Genomic DNA, 17,857 nt, shown 5'->3' on the forward strand with positions numbered 1-17,857 from the left:
GGTGACGTAGTGAGTGAATAAACACACTAACCCATTCCACAGTGGACTGCAGTCAACTCGGTGAATTCACACTGTGAGCTGTCAGAAGGTGAGACACGCACGCACGCACGCACGCACGCACGCACGCACGCACGCACGCACGCACGCACGCACGCACGCACGCACGCACGCACGCACGCACGCACACACACACACACACACACACACACACACACACACACACACACACACACACACACACACACACACACACAAACAATGGTATTTCTGAGTAATTCAGAACGTTAGGCCATCAAATTGACTATCAATGAGTAGAGGACCCTGAGCTACATTATCACCATTATTAATGTTATTTGACTTCTTTCCTGAGATTTGATCTCAGTATTGTGGCTTTTAATGGCATCTTGTGAATTGTGAGATTAAAATAGTAATTAAAATAGTTTTCAGTGACTTCCTTCCCGTCCAGTGTTCAAGGAATTACACAGCGGTCAACTTTTCAATGCAAACACATTCTTTTAGTTTTCTGTAATACATCCAGGAGCACGATTGTCTTTCTCTTTTGGGTAAGTTTTTTTTTCCCTTTACATTTTCAGGTATTGCTAAACTTAAGCAAGTTTCAAACCGTTTCAAAGTTTTGATTTTGTTAAATGAGAAAAAAAAACTGACACTTTAATATTTTAAGATGCTGTTTAATTTTTGTGATTTATAAGCTCAACTTGTAAAAACATAAAAAAATGTGTCAATGTATGTATAAGTTTAAACTATAAGGAAGTCTCAGTGTGAACCCAATTTTAAAAGACCTTCCGCTATTATTTTGGTTTAGTTGAATGAATTGGTGGATTGACAGGACGTCAGTAGTTGTGTCGGTGTTTGGAACAAGCCTTTGAAGAGATTCAGTACATTTACTCCGAAACAGGTTTTCCTCCTCTTCATCAGTTGAGGGTGGAGCTGTAAGGACTCAGCCTGGTTGATGCAGTCCATCAGCTCTTGGTTATTTGAATACATTCACATCCGTTTCCTCCTTTTGTGTCAGCGTAGCTGAAACTAAGACAAAAGTCTCTCTGCATTGTTTCTTCACATTTAAACAGCATTTTTCAAACGTAGCTCAGATTGTACGAAGACACTGCAAGAAAATTAAGAAAACCCACCAAAAGCTTAATCGCTGCAGACGATGCTAAATATTCCAAACCTCACCAGAACGCTGTACTAGTCTGATGTGAAATAAATCTAAGCTCAACAAGTATTTCCATGTGAAAGACTACAGAGAATGATGGTTGGAGATTGGTCACTTAAGCTTGAGTTTGTTCTCCAATACAGCGACTGGATGAGTCAGCCAGAAGCGTTGTGGTGCTCAACACTGGACTGCACGACCAGAGGAAGATGAACTGGGGCTTTCTGGAGAACGTCCTCAGTGGGGTCAACCAGTACTCCACCGCCGTCGGCCGTGTGTGGCTGTCCGTTGTCTTCCTCTTCAGGATCCTGGTGTACGTGGCGGCGGCCGAGCAGGTGTGGAAGGACGAGCAGAAGGACTTTGTGTGCAACACGCAGCAGCCCGGCTGCGACAATGCCTGCTTCGATCACTTCTTCCCCATCTCGCAGATCCGTCTGTGGGCTCTGCAGCTGATTGCAGTGTCCACACCCTCGCTGCTGGTGGCGCTCCACGTTGCCTACAGGGGGCACCGTGAGGCTAAACACAAGCGCAAGTTGTACCAGGACAAAGGGAGCATCGACGGGGGACTGTTCCTCACCTACACTGTCAGCCTGCTCTTCAAGACGGCCTTTGAGGTGGGCTCCCTGCTCGCCTTCTACTTCTTGTTCAACGGCTTCGACGTTCCCATAATGCTGCGGTGCAGCCAGGATCCCTGCCCCAACACGGTGGACTGTTTCATCTCTAAAGCCACCGAGAAGAAGGTCTTCCTCTACATCATGGGCTGTACCTCCATCCTGTGCACCACCCTCAACCTGGTGGAGCTGCTCTACATTGTGTGGAAGCAGCTATGGAAGTGCTTCAGCAGGAGATACGTGGCCGTGGAGACCAGACGAGTCAGCCACGGCCGGCCTTCTGTTTCTGTTTCTGTTGTCAACGGCTTTCCATCAGCAGATCCCAGAGCAGACTCGGTAAACAGAGCAGACTCTGTAAACAGAGCAGACTCTGTAAACAGAGCAGACATGATAAACAGAGCAGACATGGTAAACAGAGCAGACATGGTAAACAGAGCAGACATGGTAAACAGAGCGGACCCGGTAAACAGAGCAGACTCTATAAACCTGCTGGTCAAGGCCTGAAGGGCTGGAAACACTGCTGCTTTTCTCACCAGTTCACCTGCTGACCAAGAGACATCAGATCCATTTTAAAAAAAACCTGGGGGGGTGGGATTTCCCTTTAAGAACCTCTGGGGCTGGGTCGGGGGTTATGGGCGGAGGGGGGGGGGGGGGGGGGGGCACTTTTGCCCTGTCTCCACCACACCAAAAGTGCAGGAATGGAGTGGTATGGTCCGGTACGATTTGGGTTTCCACTGCAAGAATTTGGGATATTCCGTAAATAAGCATTCCAAAGCTTGAGGCTTTTCTGTCGTTCAGATACTCAGACAACTTAACAGTCTGATGCTGAGGAACCGTCTGCTGATTGGTCAGTGATTTACTACACGCCCTCAATACTTTAATATGTTGGTTGTATGAATCCTCTGTTAAAATATTCAGCTGCACCGAAGCTGATTCATAAGTTCCAGATCAGTCGCCCCCAGCTGAGACTACCGTTACAACATCACATGTCTGTGGAGCTCTAAGCCCTGCCCACATTTTAACCTAGTTTCGGGGGGGGGGGGGGGGGGGGGGGCGGCCTAGGGGGGTCCAGGGTACTCGCAACAGCGGGACCCCCCTCCCTCTAAACCCCGCCTACCTTACTTCACTCTACAATAGGGAACAGTGGGACGATGCCTAGGGTGGGGGGGGGTCCAAGCTACTTTGCACCACCCACAATTTTAACCAAACGCAGGGTCTTGAGGGGGTAAGCTGCTTTCGGGGTTCTGCCGCTTGGCAGCGGTAGAACGCCCCACTACCCCCCAATTTTAAATCGCACCCTCGACACACATATTGCATCCACCTCTTCAAAACACAAAGACGCACCCCTACATACATCCAACGCGCCACAGGGTGGGGGGGCGGGAGATGGGGCTACCCCCAGCACCTCCCACTGTGGTGTCACCCTGGCACGGGGTGAGTGCGGCTGGAATGCTGGGGGTGCGCTACCTCAGGCGTGGCGCTCGTGGGGGGGCACGGGTTTTCCCCCCCATTCGTGGTTGGATTAGTGGAGAATGGGATCTCGAAGTGGCCTGGTGGGAGCCCGGCTGGCGGCCTAGGGGGCCCAAGTGTGTGTGTGTGTGTGTCCATCAAGATCAGGGGGGGAGAAACATGGGGCGAGAAGGTGGGTGGTGGGCCGAGGCTCTTGGGGTTGGTAGGTTGGCAGTACTCCGACCGGACCTGGCCCCGAGCCTTCACTCTCTGGGTGGGTTGGGGGTCTGGTCTGAGTCGCGGCGACAGGGGCCTTCTCTGTCCTGCCGGACATCATGTTACCGTCTAGATAGAGCTGCTCAGGCTGGCTAATCTAGAAAATCATGTTACTGTCTAGATAGAGCTGCTCAGGCTGATTTCATCTGGAAAATCATGTTACTGTCTAGATAGAGCTGCTCAGGCTGGCTAATCTAGAAAATCATGTTACGGTCTAGATAGAGCTGCTCAGGCTGATTTCATCTGGAAAATCATGTTACTGTCTAGATAGAGCTGCTCAGGCTGGCTAATCTAGAAAATCATGTTACTGTCTAGATAGAGCTGCTCAGGCTGGTTTAATCTAATAACAGTTGGAAAGTATTTGGATCAGTGAGATAACTGCAATATATGGAGCACTAAGTCTGTTGTCACTTTAACAACAAAGGGACTTCCCTTTTACAAACAATGGGGTGGGGATTCCGTTTGAGAAGCAATGGGGGTGGTCACTTTTAAAACGACTGGAGGGGTTGACTTAAGAACCACTGGGGGGAAGGGGGGGCCTTTTAGTTTAAGAACTGGGAGGGATTCACTTTAAGAACCAATGGGGGGTCTCCATTCTAAGAGCTCCTGATTAGCAGTGATTTTTATTCCAAATATTTCCAAATGATAATTTGATATTTAATCATATTCGGACATTTCCCCTCAACCAACTTCTTGAAGAATTCTGTACCATTTAATTTGTGTGTGTGTGTGTGTGTGTGTGTGTGCGTGCGTGTGTGTGTATACAACCTTTTTGCAGTAATAAATGAGTTCTTCCAATCAGGTCTGGTTTGCTGCTCTGATCAAATACTGGAAGTTTCTGCTGAAAACTTGATTTCAGTTTCTTCCCTCCATCAACCCAGTGACATAAATCTGTTTTCAGTTTGAGCTTCAACTGTAGAGAACTGAGGTGGTTGACAGAGGGAGGTTTTGTAGCAGAAGGCTCATATTTTACAACATGAACACACTGGTACGTTAATGAATCATAATTCAGTGGTTGATACTTTCTTCTTCAAGACCCTTTTCTGTTCAACAAGCCTCACTTTTATCTTGAGGCCTGATTAATACGAAAATCATCTCAGAATTTCTACATTTCCAGAGAGCGTCCACTTATTCAGACTGATGAGAAAACAGGGTCAGCATTGAAAAACACTGTCAATAGAACATGAAGGCTTTCTGCAGCATGAAAAAGATTTGATGGAAAAACTTCCAGTAGATAATTCTGCATTTGGCTTTGATTAATGGTCGATTTTAAATAAAGTACCAGTCGGGGGTTTTACATATCAGAGCGTGTTGAGCTCATCTAAACAAACCTAATCTTGATAGTGAAAACACAGTAAGCATTTTGGGCGGCACAGAAAAAGAAACAGACACCATTCTTTGAATGGCATGTATGATTTATACATGTTTATTGGTAGGCCATTTGAAAAAAAAAAGTTAAATAATGAGACTGTATCTGGTGGTTTTAAGATAGAAAATCTTACAAATGGAAACACTACAAAATACCAATGAGAATAATTTAAAAAGTTTGCCTTCCAGCTGTGACACCAGGCTAACGATTCCTGAGCTGCGGCGCTGCTGTAAAAAAAGACAAGACAATTGAATAATAGCAGGACTGCTGCTGGCAGTTGGTGATTACTTCTATATACACAACACACACGTCTCCAAACCACAAACTACACACCACTATACAATCGTAGCAATGGGCCTTTCCTCTCCAAGTCCCACAGGGATCATAACAGGCCGTTGTCCTGAACCACTTTTCTTTTGGAGTCAAATGAAAACATGCTTTACTATCAAAATAAACAAATGGTGCAGGCAATGCGACTTTGAAATGTTCTCAACAAGAGGGTGTGGAACAGAGTTCAAAGCAGCAGATTTTGACTCATTGCAGTCCTGAGATTCTGCTTTCACAACAAGCACAAAGGCAGTTAGTCACATTTGGTCAAGCGCACTGCCGGCTGCATGTCCTGCAGCTGCTTCACCATCAGCTCGGAGACTCTGGAAGAGGCCAGATCCAGACTGATTCGCACTTTACTGAGAGATTTCAGGTTGCAGGGGTTGCTGAACCAGATGCAGGAGTCTTTGGTGCTCAGGCTGGAGGGGTTCCTCCAAGTGTCTCCTGGGACGACGCTTCCTTTCAGCAAGGGTTCTGATTTGTTGGACTGCTCAAGGAACTTTAAGAAGGACACTTCGAATCCCATCGGCTTGAATGAGGCCAGAGGGGCGGTCTGCTCGCTCCCCCCCTGGTGCATCACCGCGGGGCACAGCACGTCTTCCTCCACGGTGCGAACTGCATCGCTCTCGTTAGTCACTGCGGCAGCTTGGGGCAGTTGGATCTTCTTACGTTTCACTATTTTGTCCATGAATTTTCTTGGGCGACCTCGTTTCCGTTTGAGGATCACTGTGCCATTGGTGCCTTCACTTGATATTTTGCGGATTAATACTATGGGGTTTATGGCTGTGGCCCTTCTGCGCAGAATGGGCATTGCAGAGTCACTTTGAGCTCGTCCCTCGAGAACGGCCTCTGGCGCCGGCTCGCTGTCTGAAAGGTCCGAGGTGTTGTCGGACCTGGAGTCCTCAGTCCTAATGGAACGATGTCGCTGCCTGGGGAACTTCTTACAGAATATAAAGTGGCTCCTCTGCTGTTCCAGGTACTTTGCTGACAGTCCGTGGCCGATGTAGTGTTTCATTATATGCCGCTCGGATTTCATGACCGAGTCGCAGCCTTTGATCATGCAGGGGTATTGCAGAGGAAACTTCTTTGTGCACATTGCTGATGCTTCTACTTTAGATTTCAATAATGGTTTTCCATATTTCGCCCAATTACTGGCCTTCGACTTTCTAGCTCTTTTTGTGTAACTTGTCCTGGACAAGAGCTTTTTATTGCTCTCAATGTTTTCTTTACCATTACTCGTTTTAGGAATTGGGTAATGCAAGGTCTTGGAGTTCTGTTTCACATCTTCTTCTTTGATGTGTTGGTTTTTCAGTTTTGGCTGGCACAGTTCCTGATGCTTTTTCATGACGTGCCTTAGAAGGTTAGACTTTGTGGCGTAGGAACGATCACACCCCTCAAAGTCACACTTAAATGAAACATTTAATGGTTCAGGTTTAGAGAGCTTTATATCTTTATGCACTTCTCCAATGTGCTTTATGTACTTCCAGACATTAGTAAAGGACTCTGTACATCCTTGGTGGCCACATGTGAACTTGCCAAGTTGTACGAGGGATAAAACGCTTCCGACCTTCTCGAGAGTGAATTTGTGGAGCTGGAGGTAATGCTGAAACAGGTTGGGAACAAACTGGAAAACACAGCAGCAATCTTTGACTTGGCAACGGAATTCTGAAATGTGAGGGTAATTTGTCTCTGGCTCCTCCTCCTGTTCTTCATTGATGGTCTCACACGGTCCTTCACACTGTTCCTGCTCTCTGTTGACCTCCAAGGCTGACAGGGCAGATTGATGTACAGCTCTGTAGTGAAGGATGAGATTATGCTGGATGGTGAAGGCTGCCACGCAACCCTGATGGACACAGCAATATGGTCTATACCGACTCGTGGCGTCATCCGACTTGGGCTTTTTCTTTTTCATCTTCTTGGTGACGTCTACCCCTGGCTGAATGACCACCTGTGCACCGCAAACAGGCTGTTTATGGAGAGGCTGGGGCATGCTCATCATTTGTGGGGCAGATGGAATTTGGTTGGGAGGAACGGCACCTTGAGGCACATAGATTCCAGCCTGTTGACCAACTGGGGACATTTTGTGCAGATTTTCTTGGTGAACATGTGACCACTGAGCTGCTGCTGCCTGAACAGACTGACTGTCTACTGATGAGGTGTGGCCAAGGACTGCTGGGGGCATGGGTTCGTTGTGCATGGGAGCAGTTTGCAGGGAATGAATGACTGTGGAGCGATTCTCCTCTTGAGACTTTTCATTCACTATGTTTGGACAAGCCATCAATCCCTGTGGAATGCAATCCCGTTTTACTACATCGTGGACAAAACAAGGGTGTGTGCGCTCGTCTGTGGAGGGATGAGTAGCTGTTGCTTGGTTGGTGCCAACACTCTGGTTTAAAAGAGTGACAGATTCAGCAGCTTTGGCCGTCCTACGCATCTTATCTAAATCTGCGATCTCGTCGATGGACAATTTGTGGGCAGACTGGTAGTGAATACGAAGGTTTGAATTTCGAGTAAATGCCTTGGTGCATTTCTGACACTTGAAAGGAGCATATAGGCCTAACCTCCTCTTTACTACATTCACCATCTCAAGGGTGTAATTGTGAGTTTTAGAGAGGTGCCTCCAAAGCGTGTCTCCAGTCATGGCACTAAATGTGCAGCCTTCACTCTCACAAGGATACGGCTTGACCAAGGTGGACGGCAGTGATTTATGTGGTTTACTCTTTGCTGGTTCTTTCAGGATAATGTTAGTGATAGTTCCTTGATTGGTAGTCATTTGATCAGCTCTTTCTCTGATCAAGTCAAGCCTTTCGAATGCACACTGAATTTCTGACATGAATTGTTGCTGACTAGCCGATAACTGAGCTGGTTCAGAATCTAGCTCATTTGCCACAGTGCCCATGGGATGTAGTACCTCCTGCTGTTGCGTGGCACCTTCTCTGAAATGTGTAAAGCTTTGTGTTTTAAGCAGCTGTTCGACTTCTGCTGAGGTTCCTGGGAAAATTAAACATTTTTCCTGAAGGATTCTCCCTTGACTTGGTGAGTCATCGTTTGCACTTCTTACCCTTCGATTAAGACCTGAAATGTCAGGAGAGTTGCTAGAGGGTTCAGGAGCAATTGGACCAGCATTTGGATCGGTGCTGCCAGAATGAAAAATGCCATTTCTACGCTGAAAGTCACCTGCCAAAATCTGCTCACGCAACCTCTTTTTAATATCTTGTTCAGTAATCTTATGTTCCACCTTGGTGAAATTGCTACCTGTTGGTGGACAAGGGTGACTATCATGTAACGGTGTTTGTGTGAGATGAGGAGGATCTGTCTCGGGTGTCTGAATGGCTGGCCTGGAGTGATACTCTTTGCCCTGAACTCCCCCGGCAGTACAGTTGGTGAGGGGAGTGGTGCCTGGAACAGCAGTAGAAGGGTTCTCTGTGAGGATTTGAGACAGAAGTGGGTCAGGGAATTTGTTTGTAGCAAATGTACCAATATTCATCTGAGGATACTGGGTACTGTATGGGTTGTCTTCTTGCTTCAGTTGGATGTTTTCTGTGTGCTGTATTACTGAACTACCTGGTAAACTGGCACAAAATGGAGGGAAGCAGTTTTGGAACGATGTCTGAGTGGGAGATGAGTGCAAAAACAGATCAGACGTATTGGATTCAGACATTATTTGGTGGAAAACATCACTCGCTTCATCATTCCCAAATGCTAGCAAGTCCTGTTGTGAGTAATTGGGAGCAGAGTAATCTTTTGATGTAGTTGACAAAGCAGTAGTTTTTGACATATGTGGCTTCTCCTGATAAACAGTTGTAGCAGTAGTGTTGTAAGAAATCTGTGATTGAGGGGCGTTACCCGTCTGCTCTGAATGGAGAAGATCAAGAAATGAGCTTGGCAAGTCTGAGTTCAGTTCCAATTCAGCATACGGTTTGCAAATTGCACGCTTAGACAAATGGCCCCCGAGAGATCTGGGGTTATCGAATTGTCTAAAACACCTACAACAAACAAATTTGCCATCTTTTATAATCGCAGGCCACTTTGACCTTCTGCTTTTGCGAACTGGCTTTCCAGAGTTTTCAGGCACAAGTGGACTATTTGGATAATGGTTGTTGGTATTTTTCTGGTTGTCAGCAGAAGGAAAACTAGGCTGTGAATGATTTTGAATGGTGTGCGCTTCCTCTGGAGTCTTTGAACCGGGTGCTTGACTACTTTGCATTTGCAATGTATATGGAGGAAAGGCTTCTCCCCGCTGTGGCATCTCCTTTGCATTATTGACATGCTGGGGGAGGAGCGGCTGGTTTCTACTATCAACCAGTAGTGACTGGAAGGACCCTGCTGGTCTGCTCATATCTGTTCCTATCATAGAGCAGGATGGGCTGGTCGGAGGTACAGTGACGCACGCTAAAATTTCTTGTGGTATCGCTTGCAAATTGGATGGGTAGACTATGGAAGAGCCACATTTCAGACTTTGTTCACCTCCAGCAACTGATTGCCAATTTTGACTGCCTGACTTTTGTGACTGTGCAGTTTCTGCATTTTCATCACTTCCTAGTTGGGCTAGAACAATAGGATTCAGGACATTTGACATGAGAACTGAACCATTGTGGGCAGATGAAGGTAGCAGATGTTGGCTGTTGAAATTTGAACTTGTGACCATGTTGGTATAAGGTGGTGACTGAATAACATTCTGCCTCTGGACTGCGTGAACTGGTTTTCGGGTGGCCTGCTGGTCCTGAAGCAAGGCAGCCGAGCTCAGATGTGGGGTGATTGGTGGTGGTGCGTAACTGACCTTTATTTTAGTTCGAGCGACTTTCCATTGCTCATAGAAATCTGAGTGAACAGCTTTCATGTGTTTGGTAACACTTCTGTGAGAGCTGTAGTGTCGTATGCATGTTTCCACAGCACAGTGGAATCTCTCTCTTTGCCCTGGAGGGGGACCGGTGATGCTTGAGGAGCTTACACAGTTCTCAGGTTTGGTCCCTGTAAGCTGCTGAGAGTTCACTGTTGGGGGAAGTGGTTGGGACACTGGTTGAGGTACTGTTGAGTTCAGTGCCTGTGAAACGGTTGACAGGTCACTCTTTGTTCTACACGTTGGCCCTTTATGCACCGGCGATGGCAAGTTACAGACATGATTGTAGTTAAGTGCTACATTATTGGGAATCATTTGTGGATGGGTCCGCGAAACATTACCAATACTGGTTTCAAATGGAGGTGCTGGCTGAGTCTGTTGAAATGGTCTCATATAGTCAAAAGAATGACCACCTGAACCATCTCGGAGTTCGTTTGCTTCCGGCAGGTGTGAATTTACAGACTGAATGACAGAATTGTTTATATTCTGGGATTGACCAGTTGGAAAACTTGTATTTTGTGGTTTGTGATTGGCTCCATATTGACCCACTGTTTCCAGGGGCTCTTGTGGAGATTCGGGCAAATCCTCAATGGACCTTGGCTGCGTTGCATGATCTATATTGTCAGCACCTTTAGCATTCCAGTTGCTCTGGGAACTCCCTTCCTTGGGGGCAGAAGCAGGATTGCGCAGCATTTGTTCTATTAGTGATGGACCAGCTTGTTTAACTTGGGAAGGCCTCACCAGACACGAATTCTCCTCTTCAGCAACGTGCTTGTGCTGATGCAAATCTAACTGCTGTTGCGAGTGGAAGACCTTTCCACAGTCTGCAACTTTGCAAGTGAACGTTTTATAATGTTGGGCCTCGTGATCATACAGCCTAAATGCCTCGTTGAAAATTTTCCCACAGTTTGGAAACATGCATTTAGCTTTGAAAAATGAGTGTCTTTTTTTATGTGTGAGGAGTTCGTTGTAGGTCAGGAAACTGGCTTTGCAATTCAGCTGGATACAGATGTAAGGCTTTTCCCCACAATGGACCTGCAAATGGTTGTTGAGGTGGGTGACGCTGATAAAGTGGCGACGACAGTACTGGCAGACCACCTTTTTGCTCTGCATCTCCAGGAATGTCTTTGCTTCCTCGTCATCCCCGTGGGTTTTCACGTGTGCAATCAGGTTTTTTAAGAACTTGAAGCTTCTCCTGCACATTCCTACAGGGCAGATGTTCCCTTCGCAAGCATCTCTGTTGACTTTAGACAGTGTGGCTTTAACGCTAGGAATGGAGACCCTCTTCTGGCCCAAGGAATTGCTGTTTTTGTCATATCCGTTTTGTGTTTGAGCATTGGGAGTTAACGCTGCGCTGACAGGAGCAGCCGTTTTAGGTTCGGACAGTTTTTCATTGGTTTTCATTGCCATCAGCCTTTCCTTGCATGACTGCTTCACGTGTGAGGTGACGTGGGCAATGAATGTGTCTTTTGAACTGAAGGTTTGGGCACATATGGGGCAGGTGTACACACCTCCGCTTTGGTGAATCTGTGCATGACGTATAATCCTGTGGCCGAGAAACTCTTTGTCACATAACATACAGTACTGCATGTAGGCCTGCCAGTTTCTAAACCGGGCAGATATAAAACCTTTTTCCCTCAGTTTCTTCATTTCTCTGTTCTTCTGCCGCTTGTCTGTGGTATCGTTAAGCTCATACGTGCCCTCGACCAACTGGTTGGGGAAATCATTGAACTCCCTCAGACTCTGAAAGTCCTCGTCTTCTTCAGGGCTCTCTGTATCGTTAAGCAAGTCGATAGATGACACAATTGAGGCTTCTTCGCCCATTAGTGCCAAGCAGTGGCGTTTAAGTGTTTTCCAGTCCCAAAACTCCGGGTCAAAGGGCCACTGGGTTTTGAAGACCAGCAGGAGATCACAGCGTAGTGAGTTGGGGATGGGCATGTTCTCCTCCTCCAATTTCTGATCCGGCTGATTGTAAAGAGTCTCTACAGCGTAGTACGAGTCCACTGTGGGCTCCAGGAGGAATTCTGTCAGCTGACAAGCTCGCTTCACTTCCAGATCATTTGGAAACAGACAGGAAAGAGTTTTACATACAGTGGCCTTCATACTGCCATCAACAGTGTCCATCTGCAGAGCCCTGATGCACATTTCAACGCACACAGGCAGGCCCACGTCGTCCATCTATGAGAGAGACAGAAACATCACTCAAAATTGCACTATTGTGGCTAATGCCTTTTATATTTCATCAAATGTAATGACATTTTTACACAAGGATAGTTTTGAGTCCACTGAACCAATATCCAGTTTCCCTTTAGCTCTGAGTACCTTCACAGCTTACATGGTTGTGCAGACATCAGATAATACTAAACATCTTCTACCTCTTCTCTATTTAGAATGAGGACACAGCATTCATTACTGTAAGAGGCCAAATTCATCTTTTCATCCCTGTAATAGAACCTGTGATTTAGGGCCGCTTCAGTTATTCCACTTTCAGAGAATCAACCGCCTACTCAGAGTAAGAATTGTTTCCGTTGCTTGTGAAAAAACATTTTTGTTTGGAGAACTGGCGGTTGAGTTAAATTAGAAATAGACATACCCACACTAAATCAATGAGTTGATGAACAGGTCTCAAGTATAATCTCGGTCTGTATGTGAAAAGAACAAGTCAGATCACGTAATGTTAGTATTGGTTACAATGGCGGAGCCAAATGTGAAAACTAGTTTTTTTGATTTGGAGAGTGTAAAACTTCACAACAAAGCTCTACATGAAAAGAGACTCAGTTCATGCATCAACTCCTGAATGACTTTGGCCCAAAATTTGATGGGAAACACTTATGTGGCTACAGTGTGCCAAATGTGTTTTTCAATTCTTGAAAGGAAATTGGACTTAAAAGTAATATAAAACTACCAAAGACAATTAAAAAGAACACCTGCATGAATGAGGCTGTATGTAGTGTACGTATGTGGCGACACAAAGCGTAGGTCAAAAGTACAGCTACCAGTTTCCATGGATACAATGCTGGACACTGCATAGAAGTGTAGCATAATGTTGAACATTTTAAGAAATAAAGCACACAAGTCACCTCATTTATTCAATAACTTGTGCTGGATGGGTTAATGAGAAACCATTGAGGTGTGGATGATAAAATGCTGAATCTTGCTTCATGGTCGAGTCGTACTTTGTCTTGCTGGTTAGATGACTTTCTACAGTTTCATGTTATCAGACATTTGTTGAAAACAACTTTGAAGAGTTGATTTGGTGGAATAAATCTTTGTATTTGCAGCATTAAAGAGGCACTTTTAGCAGCATTAAAAACAGTTTGAAAGAGTTCACTAAGAGAATGATCGATAAGGCAAATGATTAATCACTCGTTTTTTGTGACCTTTGTCAGGATGATTTATTGTCAAAATGATGGGATAAGATGTGGAATTTCAAATCATTTAGAGAGCTAGCAGAATTTGGCCTCAAGCACCAGCAGTTCTGAGGATAACTCCCAATGCGACGTGTCCTTCCTCAAACCTTTGGTTCCACTTCAACCCCGCCCCCAGCTCGGACACAAGCCACTACGCTTCCAAATATTACTCCTTGTTAATTGAAGTGTCAAGGACTGAAAGAAAACTCCACAGGAACTTAAACTGCAATGGTACAATTGAAAATAATAAAACGGTGTACTGGCCTCCCTCTAGGCTTCACAGGGTGAAACTGAGCTATGGCCCAAACTGTTGGAGGTGTGGGGGACTAATAGTACACTCCTCCATGTGTTGTGGTCCTGCCGACTTTTCAAAAGTTTTTGATCAAACTTTGATGAAAGCAAATTGATCCTCAAGCCGAACATTCCATTGTGCCCAAGGCTGGTGGTCTGAGGCCATGCTCTCCCTCTCAAAACCCACCGTCAGCTCAGGCAGAATGGGTGCAGACATCTCACAATGGAAGACCAGGGCCCAGTTGTTTAAAACTGGGTTATGTTAACCACTGGTTAAGCCCTAACCACGGGTTAAATCCTTAACCTGCCGTTAGCTAACCAACTGTTAAATGTGCGTTGTTTAAAACATGGTTAGTCATCCTGTTAGTTGACGTCGCCGTCAGTTAACCGTGAGGTTAACAACAGTGACGCCGCTCCGCCCAAGGCTCCGCCCAAGGCCACGCCCACTTCCAAGTCTCTGTGCCTCTGCGTTTAGTCTTAAACATTGTGGTGAGGCAGCGCAATGTTTTTATCTGCTCTATTAAACTACCATAAAACATGAGAAACTACGCTGCTGCCAGGATATTAAAGTGGAAGATGAAAACTGAGCTGGAGGATCAGAGGCTTCATGTTGCCCCAACTTTTTTTAATTTGACCAGAGAGAACCATCTAGAGAGTGAACTGAGTGGCCAGAGAGGAAAATAATAAGAACGTGGGAACCAGATAATAAGTCGTTACCTCAAATTAATAAAGCGAGGGAACCAGATCATTTAATCACTGGCCATGAGATTGATGAAGGCAGAGGTCTGCATGAGGCAGAAGGGGGCGCTCCGCTATGAGACGCTCCACAGAACTTCTTTATAATGAAGCCAGACTTTTAGTTCATCAGTAACTACTAAACAAACAACAAACTACTGTAAATGTAAGTTGGAGTTTTTAGAGCTAAAATGAGCCTTTTAATGGCTTCATGTGAAAGAGAACCTTAATCAGAGTGTTTACCTAGGTTACCATGGAAACGGCTGTAGAGCAGCGTTCTATCATTCTACACCTCCATTCCTCCATGTTGAAGCTTTTGATTCAGACACGTCCAGAAATAAAGTGAAAGGAGCAGAAAGTCACTGTGGAATGTTGGAATGGTGAAAAATCAGCCCCAGCCTCATTTATTAATGATAAAGAGGAGAGACATGAGAATGAGCTCTTCTCTTTCTGGACCAAGGTGAGTTTAACACGTCTAGATTTCACATGTTTAGTTAGAAAACATCAATATCTAATGTGCTCCGTGGAAACGAGGCTTTTAAAGCTCCAGAGCAGCAAATATGACGGGATGGAAGCGACATTGGTGAAAAATATAATACGAGGGAAGGAGATAGTAACTCTGTCTCCAGTTATTAATTTGAGGTTATTAATTATTATCTCGTTTCCACGCGTTATATAATATTTATATATTTATATATTTTTTTTCTATGGCCACTTTGGGGCTCCATAGAGCATCATTCCAGTATTGGCTTCTATCAATGTTCAGTCCACGGTCCACCCTGTCCTTCCTTTGTTGAACTGCTAACACGAACGCAGCTCTGCCAGTGAACGCCATGGTGAGAGTTAACCACTGGTAAACAGTTAGTGGAGGTCCGGAGGGGCTTTAACTTTAACGTAAAGATAACACCCGATTAAAATCAACCAAGTTTTGAACAACAAGATAACAGTGCTGTTAAAGTTAACAGTTGGTTATTTAATGGTATTTAACGGCTGGTTAAACGATAACCCAGTTTTGAGTAACCCGGCCCAGTTTGGTTTGGTTCTCGCAGCAGTCAGGGTTTGGGTCGAGCACAATCTTATTACTTTTTTTTCTTACATTTGTTTATTTATTTAGACATCCCAATATATTTTTATTCAAGTTTTTATTTTTGAACATTTTGTTTAGGTATGTGTGTGCATATATAACCGTGTGTGTGTACATACACACATATATATATATATATACATATACATATATATTAGGGACGTCCCGATCACACTTTTTTGCCCCCGATACCAATCCGATTTTTCAGAATTGAGTATCGGCCGATACCGATACTTTCCCGATCCGATACTTACATTACTATTGCGAATATACTCAATAGTGTATTTTTGTCGCAACTAAGATGTCTGAAGCTAAAAGCACTATTGGCAGAAGCTTTGTTTACCTAGAAATTATTGTAAAACTTGAACCAAAATTCTTCTCAGAATGACTTAAGAACTTATTTAACCTTTATTCAGTCAGAACAACAAAAACCCAGTTACACTCTGCAGTCTTGTTTCTCTTATTTATCTTAATTTAAACAACTTCACCTGGATTTTGTGGTAAATACATTTTTTTAAAATGAAACCCAGTGAGTCAGTTTGACTAACATATAAACTATAAAAACTACAACATAAACAGTATTCAGTAAAACCAATCAGAAGAACCCAGTTCCCAATTGCCTTTAGGGGCGCTGTGACTCACCAAACACAACAAGAACGCAGAAGAAGACAGACCACATAGAAATTTAGAAGTAGACTATTGCACATAAACACATAACCCACTATATATCACTCTAGGTTTATAGGTCTATGGCCCCGCTCCGCCTGCTTCTAGCTTCTGCAGCTCCACCGGAGCTTGTAGTCCCCGATTGTTGCGGTTATTAGGTGACGTAGCGGATCGCGGTGGGGGGAGGAGGGGGGCCATTACGTCATCTATGGTCCACGGATGATGGTCTTTGCTGAGCGTACTCCGCCGCATGTTTACTTTTTAAATGTCTTATCAGATGAGTTGTGTTAAACGAAGCTCTGGTGCTCCACCTCTCGGGACTGTGGTGAAGCAAATTGTACAACTGGACTGGTTTGGTTATCCACCTTAAAATCCCTCCAGACTGCTGGTTTATCCTCTCAATGGCTTCAGGCTGCTAACCTCAGTTTACGGCAGGTCGCACACGGGGCTCGCTTTACGGCAGCTGACGGCAAAAAGTTGTTTTGTTTTTTTTGTTTTAGATCGGCGGGGTGATCGGCTGGAATGCCGATTCCGGCCCTGATATCGGCCCCGATCCGATATCTACCGATCTGATTGGGACATCCCTAATATATAAATATATATATATGTGCATGTACTTCATGCATGTAGGTGTCATTTCAGTGTTGGTTGTTTGGATGTATTTAAATGTTCTTTTCTTGAAAGCTTGTAATCACAACTAAAAATAAACCAGGATGGATTTAGCAAAAAAAAAGGAGAAATTGAGATGGGATGACAGAAAGCAGATGTTTTACTGACCTCTGACTGGATGACCTTTATGAGGAAGAGGATATGGTAAACAGTTTTGGAGATCAATGACATCTGGCGGCATCTGTTGAGGAAGGTGTGCTGTGAAGGCTCCAGTCGCTTCAGTAGTTTGCTCCAGAAGAGAGTGAGTTCCCTGGTTCAGAGGACAACATGCAAACACATCAGATCAGTCCTTCAGTTCACTTTAGAAAATATCTATATTAAAAAATATTTTGGTATAAGCTATTTCCAGTTTATCTGCTGGTGCCCTCCTTTTTATTATTAATAGATAAATAACACATTTATTCAAATAAATATTTTTTTATAAAAAAATATTTGATAATTTATTAACTAAGTAATTACTCAATTACTTTAGGAGTTGTTAATGAATAAATGACAGTTTACTTCCATTAATAATTAAAATTTTTCATAAATTACTTCCAGTGATTTATACTTTCAGTAATCTATTACTTACAGTAATTTAATGCTAATAACCAACCATGAATCCCAACACCTGTAAACAAGTGTTAAAATGTGTTTGCTGACATTAAGTCCTCAGTTTCCTGAGCAGGTGGAGGCGCTGTTGTGCCTTTTGGTAGAGGTCAGGATGTTGTGTAAAGCCCTATTTCCACCACACAAAAAGTGCAGGAATGGAGTGGTATGGTCCGGTACGGTTCGGGTTTCCACTTCAAGAATTTTCGACGGTACCGAAATAACCGCTCCAAAGGTTGAGGCTTTTCTGTCGCCCTTCTGTTGAAGTACTCAGGACAACTGAACAGTCTGATGCTGAGGAGCAGTCTGCTGATTGGTCAGAGATTTACTACACGCCCTCAATATTTTAATATGTTGGCTGTATGAATCCT

The 17,857-nt window shown here is 44.7% G+C and overlaps 2 protein-coding genes across 2 annotated transcripts in view; one reads left to right on the forward strand and one right to left on the reverse strand.

The window, feature by feature from the left end:
* Positions 1–685: 685 nt before the first annotated feature.
* On the forward strand, positions 686–2,286 carry gjb7 (gap junction protein beta 7; the record flags this gene model as incomplete). The annotated part of the gene is made up of 1 exon (XM_080491054.1): positions 686–2,286. The coding sequence occupies exon 1, from the start codon at positions 1,381–1,383 to the stop codon at positions 2,284–2,286; it is 906 nt and encodes a 301-aa protein (XP_080347180.1). The 5' UTR covers positions 686–1,380.
* A 2,627-nt stretch (positions 2,287–4,913) lies between these two features.
* znf292b (zinc finger protein 292b) overlaps positions 4,914–17,857 on the reverse strand; it is a 40,797-nt gene continuing 27,853 nt past the window's right edge. Inside the window, exons 7-8 of the mRNA XM_080490599.1 lie at positions 17,007–17,148; positions 4,914–12,221 (exon numbers count right to left, since the gene is read on the reverse strand). Of these exons, the coding sequence (XP_080346725.1) occupies positions 5,457–12,221; positions 17,007–17,148 (6,907 nt within the window). The 3' untranslated portion in view covers positions 4,914–5,456. The remainder of the gene's footprint in view (positions 12,222–17,006; positions 17,149–17,857) is intronic.

Source organism: Lipophrys pholis, assembly GCF_963383615.2.
Source record: "Lipophrys pholis genome assembly, chromosome: 21".
In the NCBI taxonomy this organism is placed as follows: Eukaryota; Metazoa; Chordata; class Actinopteri; order Blenniiformes; family Blenniidae; genus Lipophrys; species Lipophrys pholis.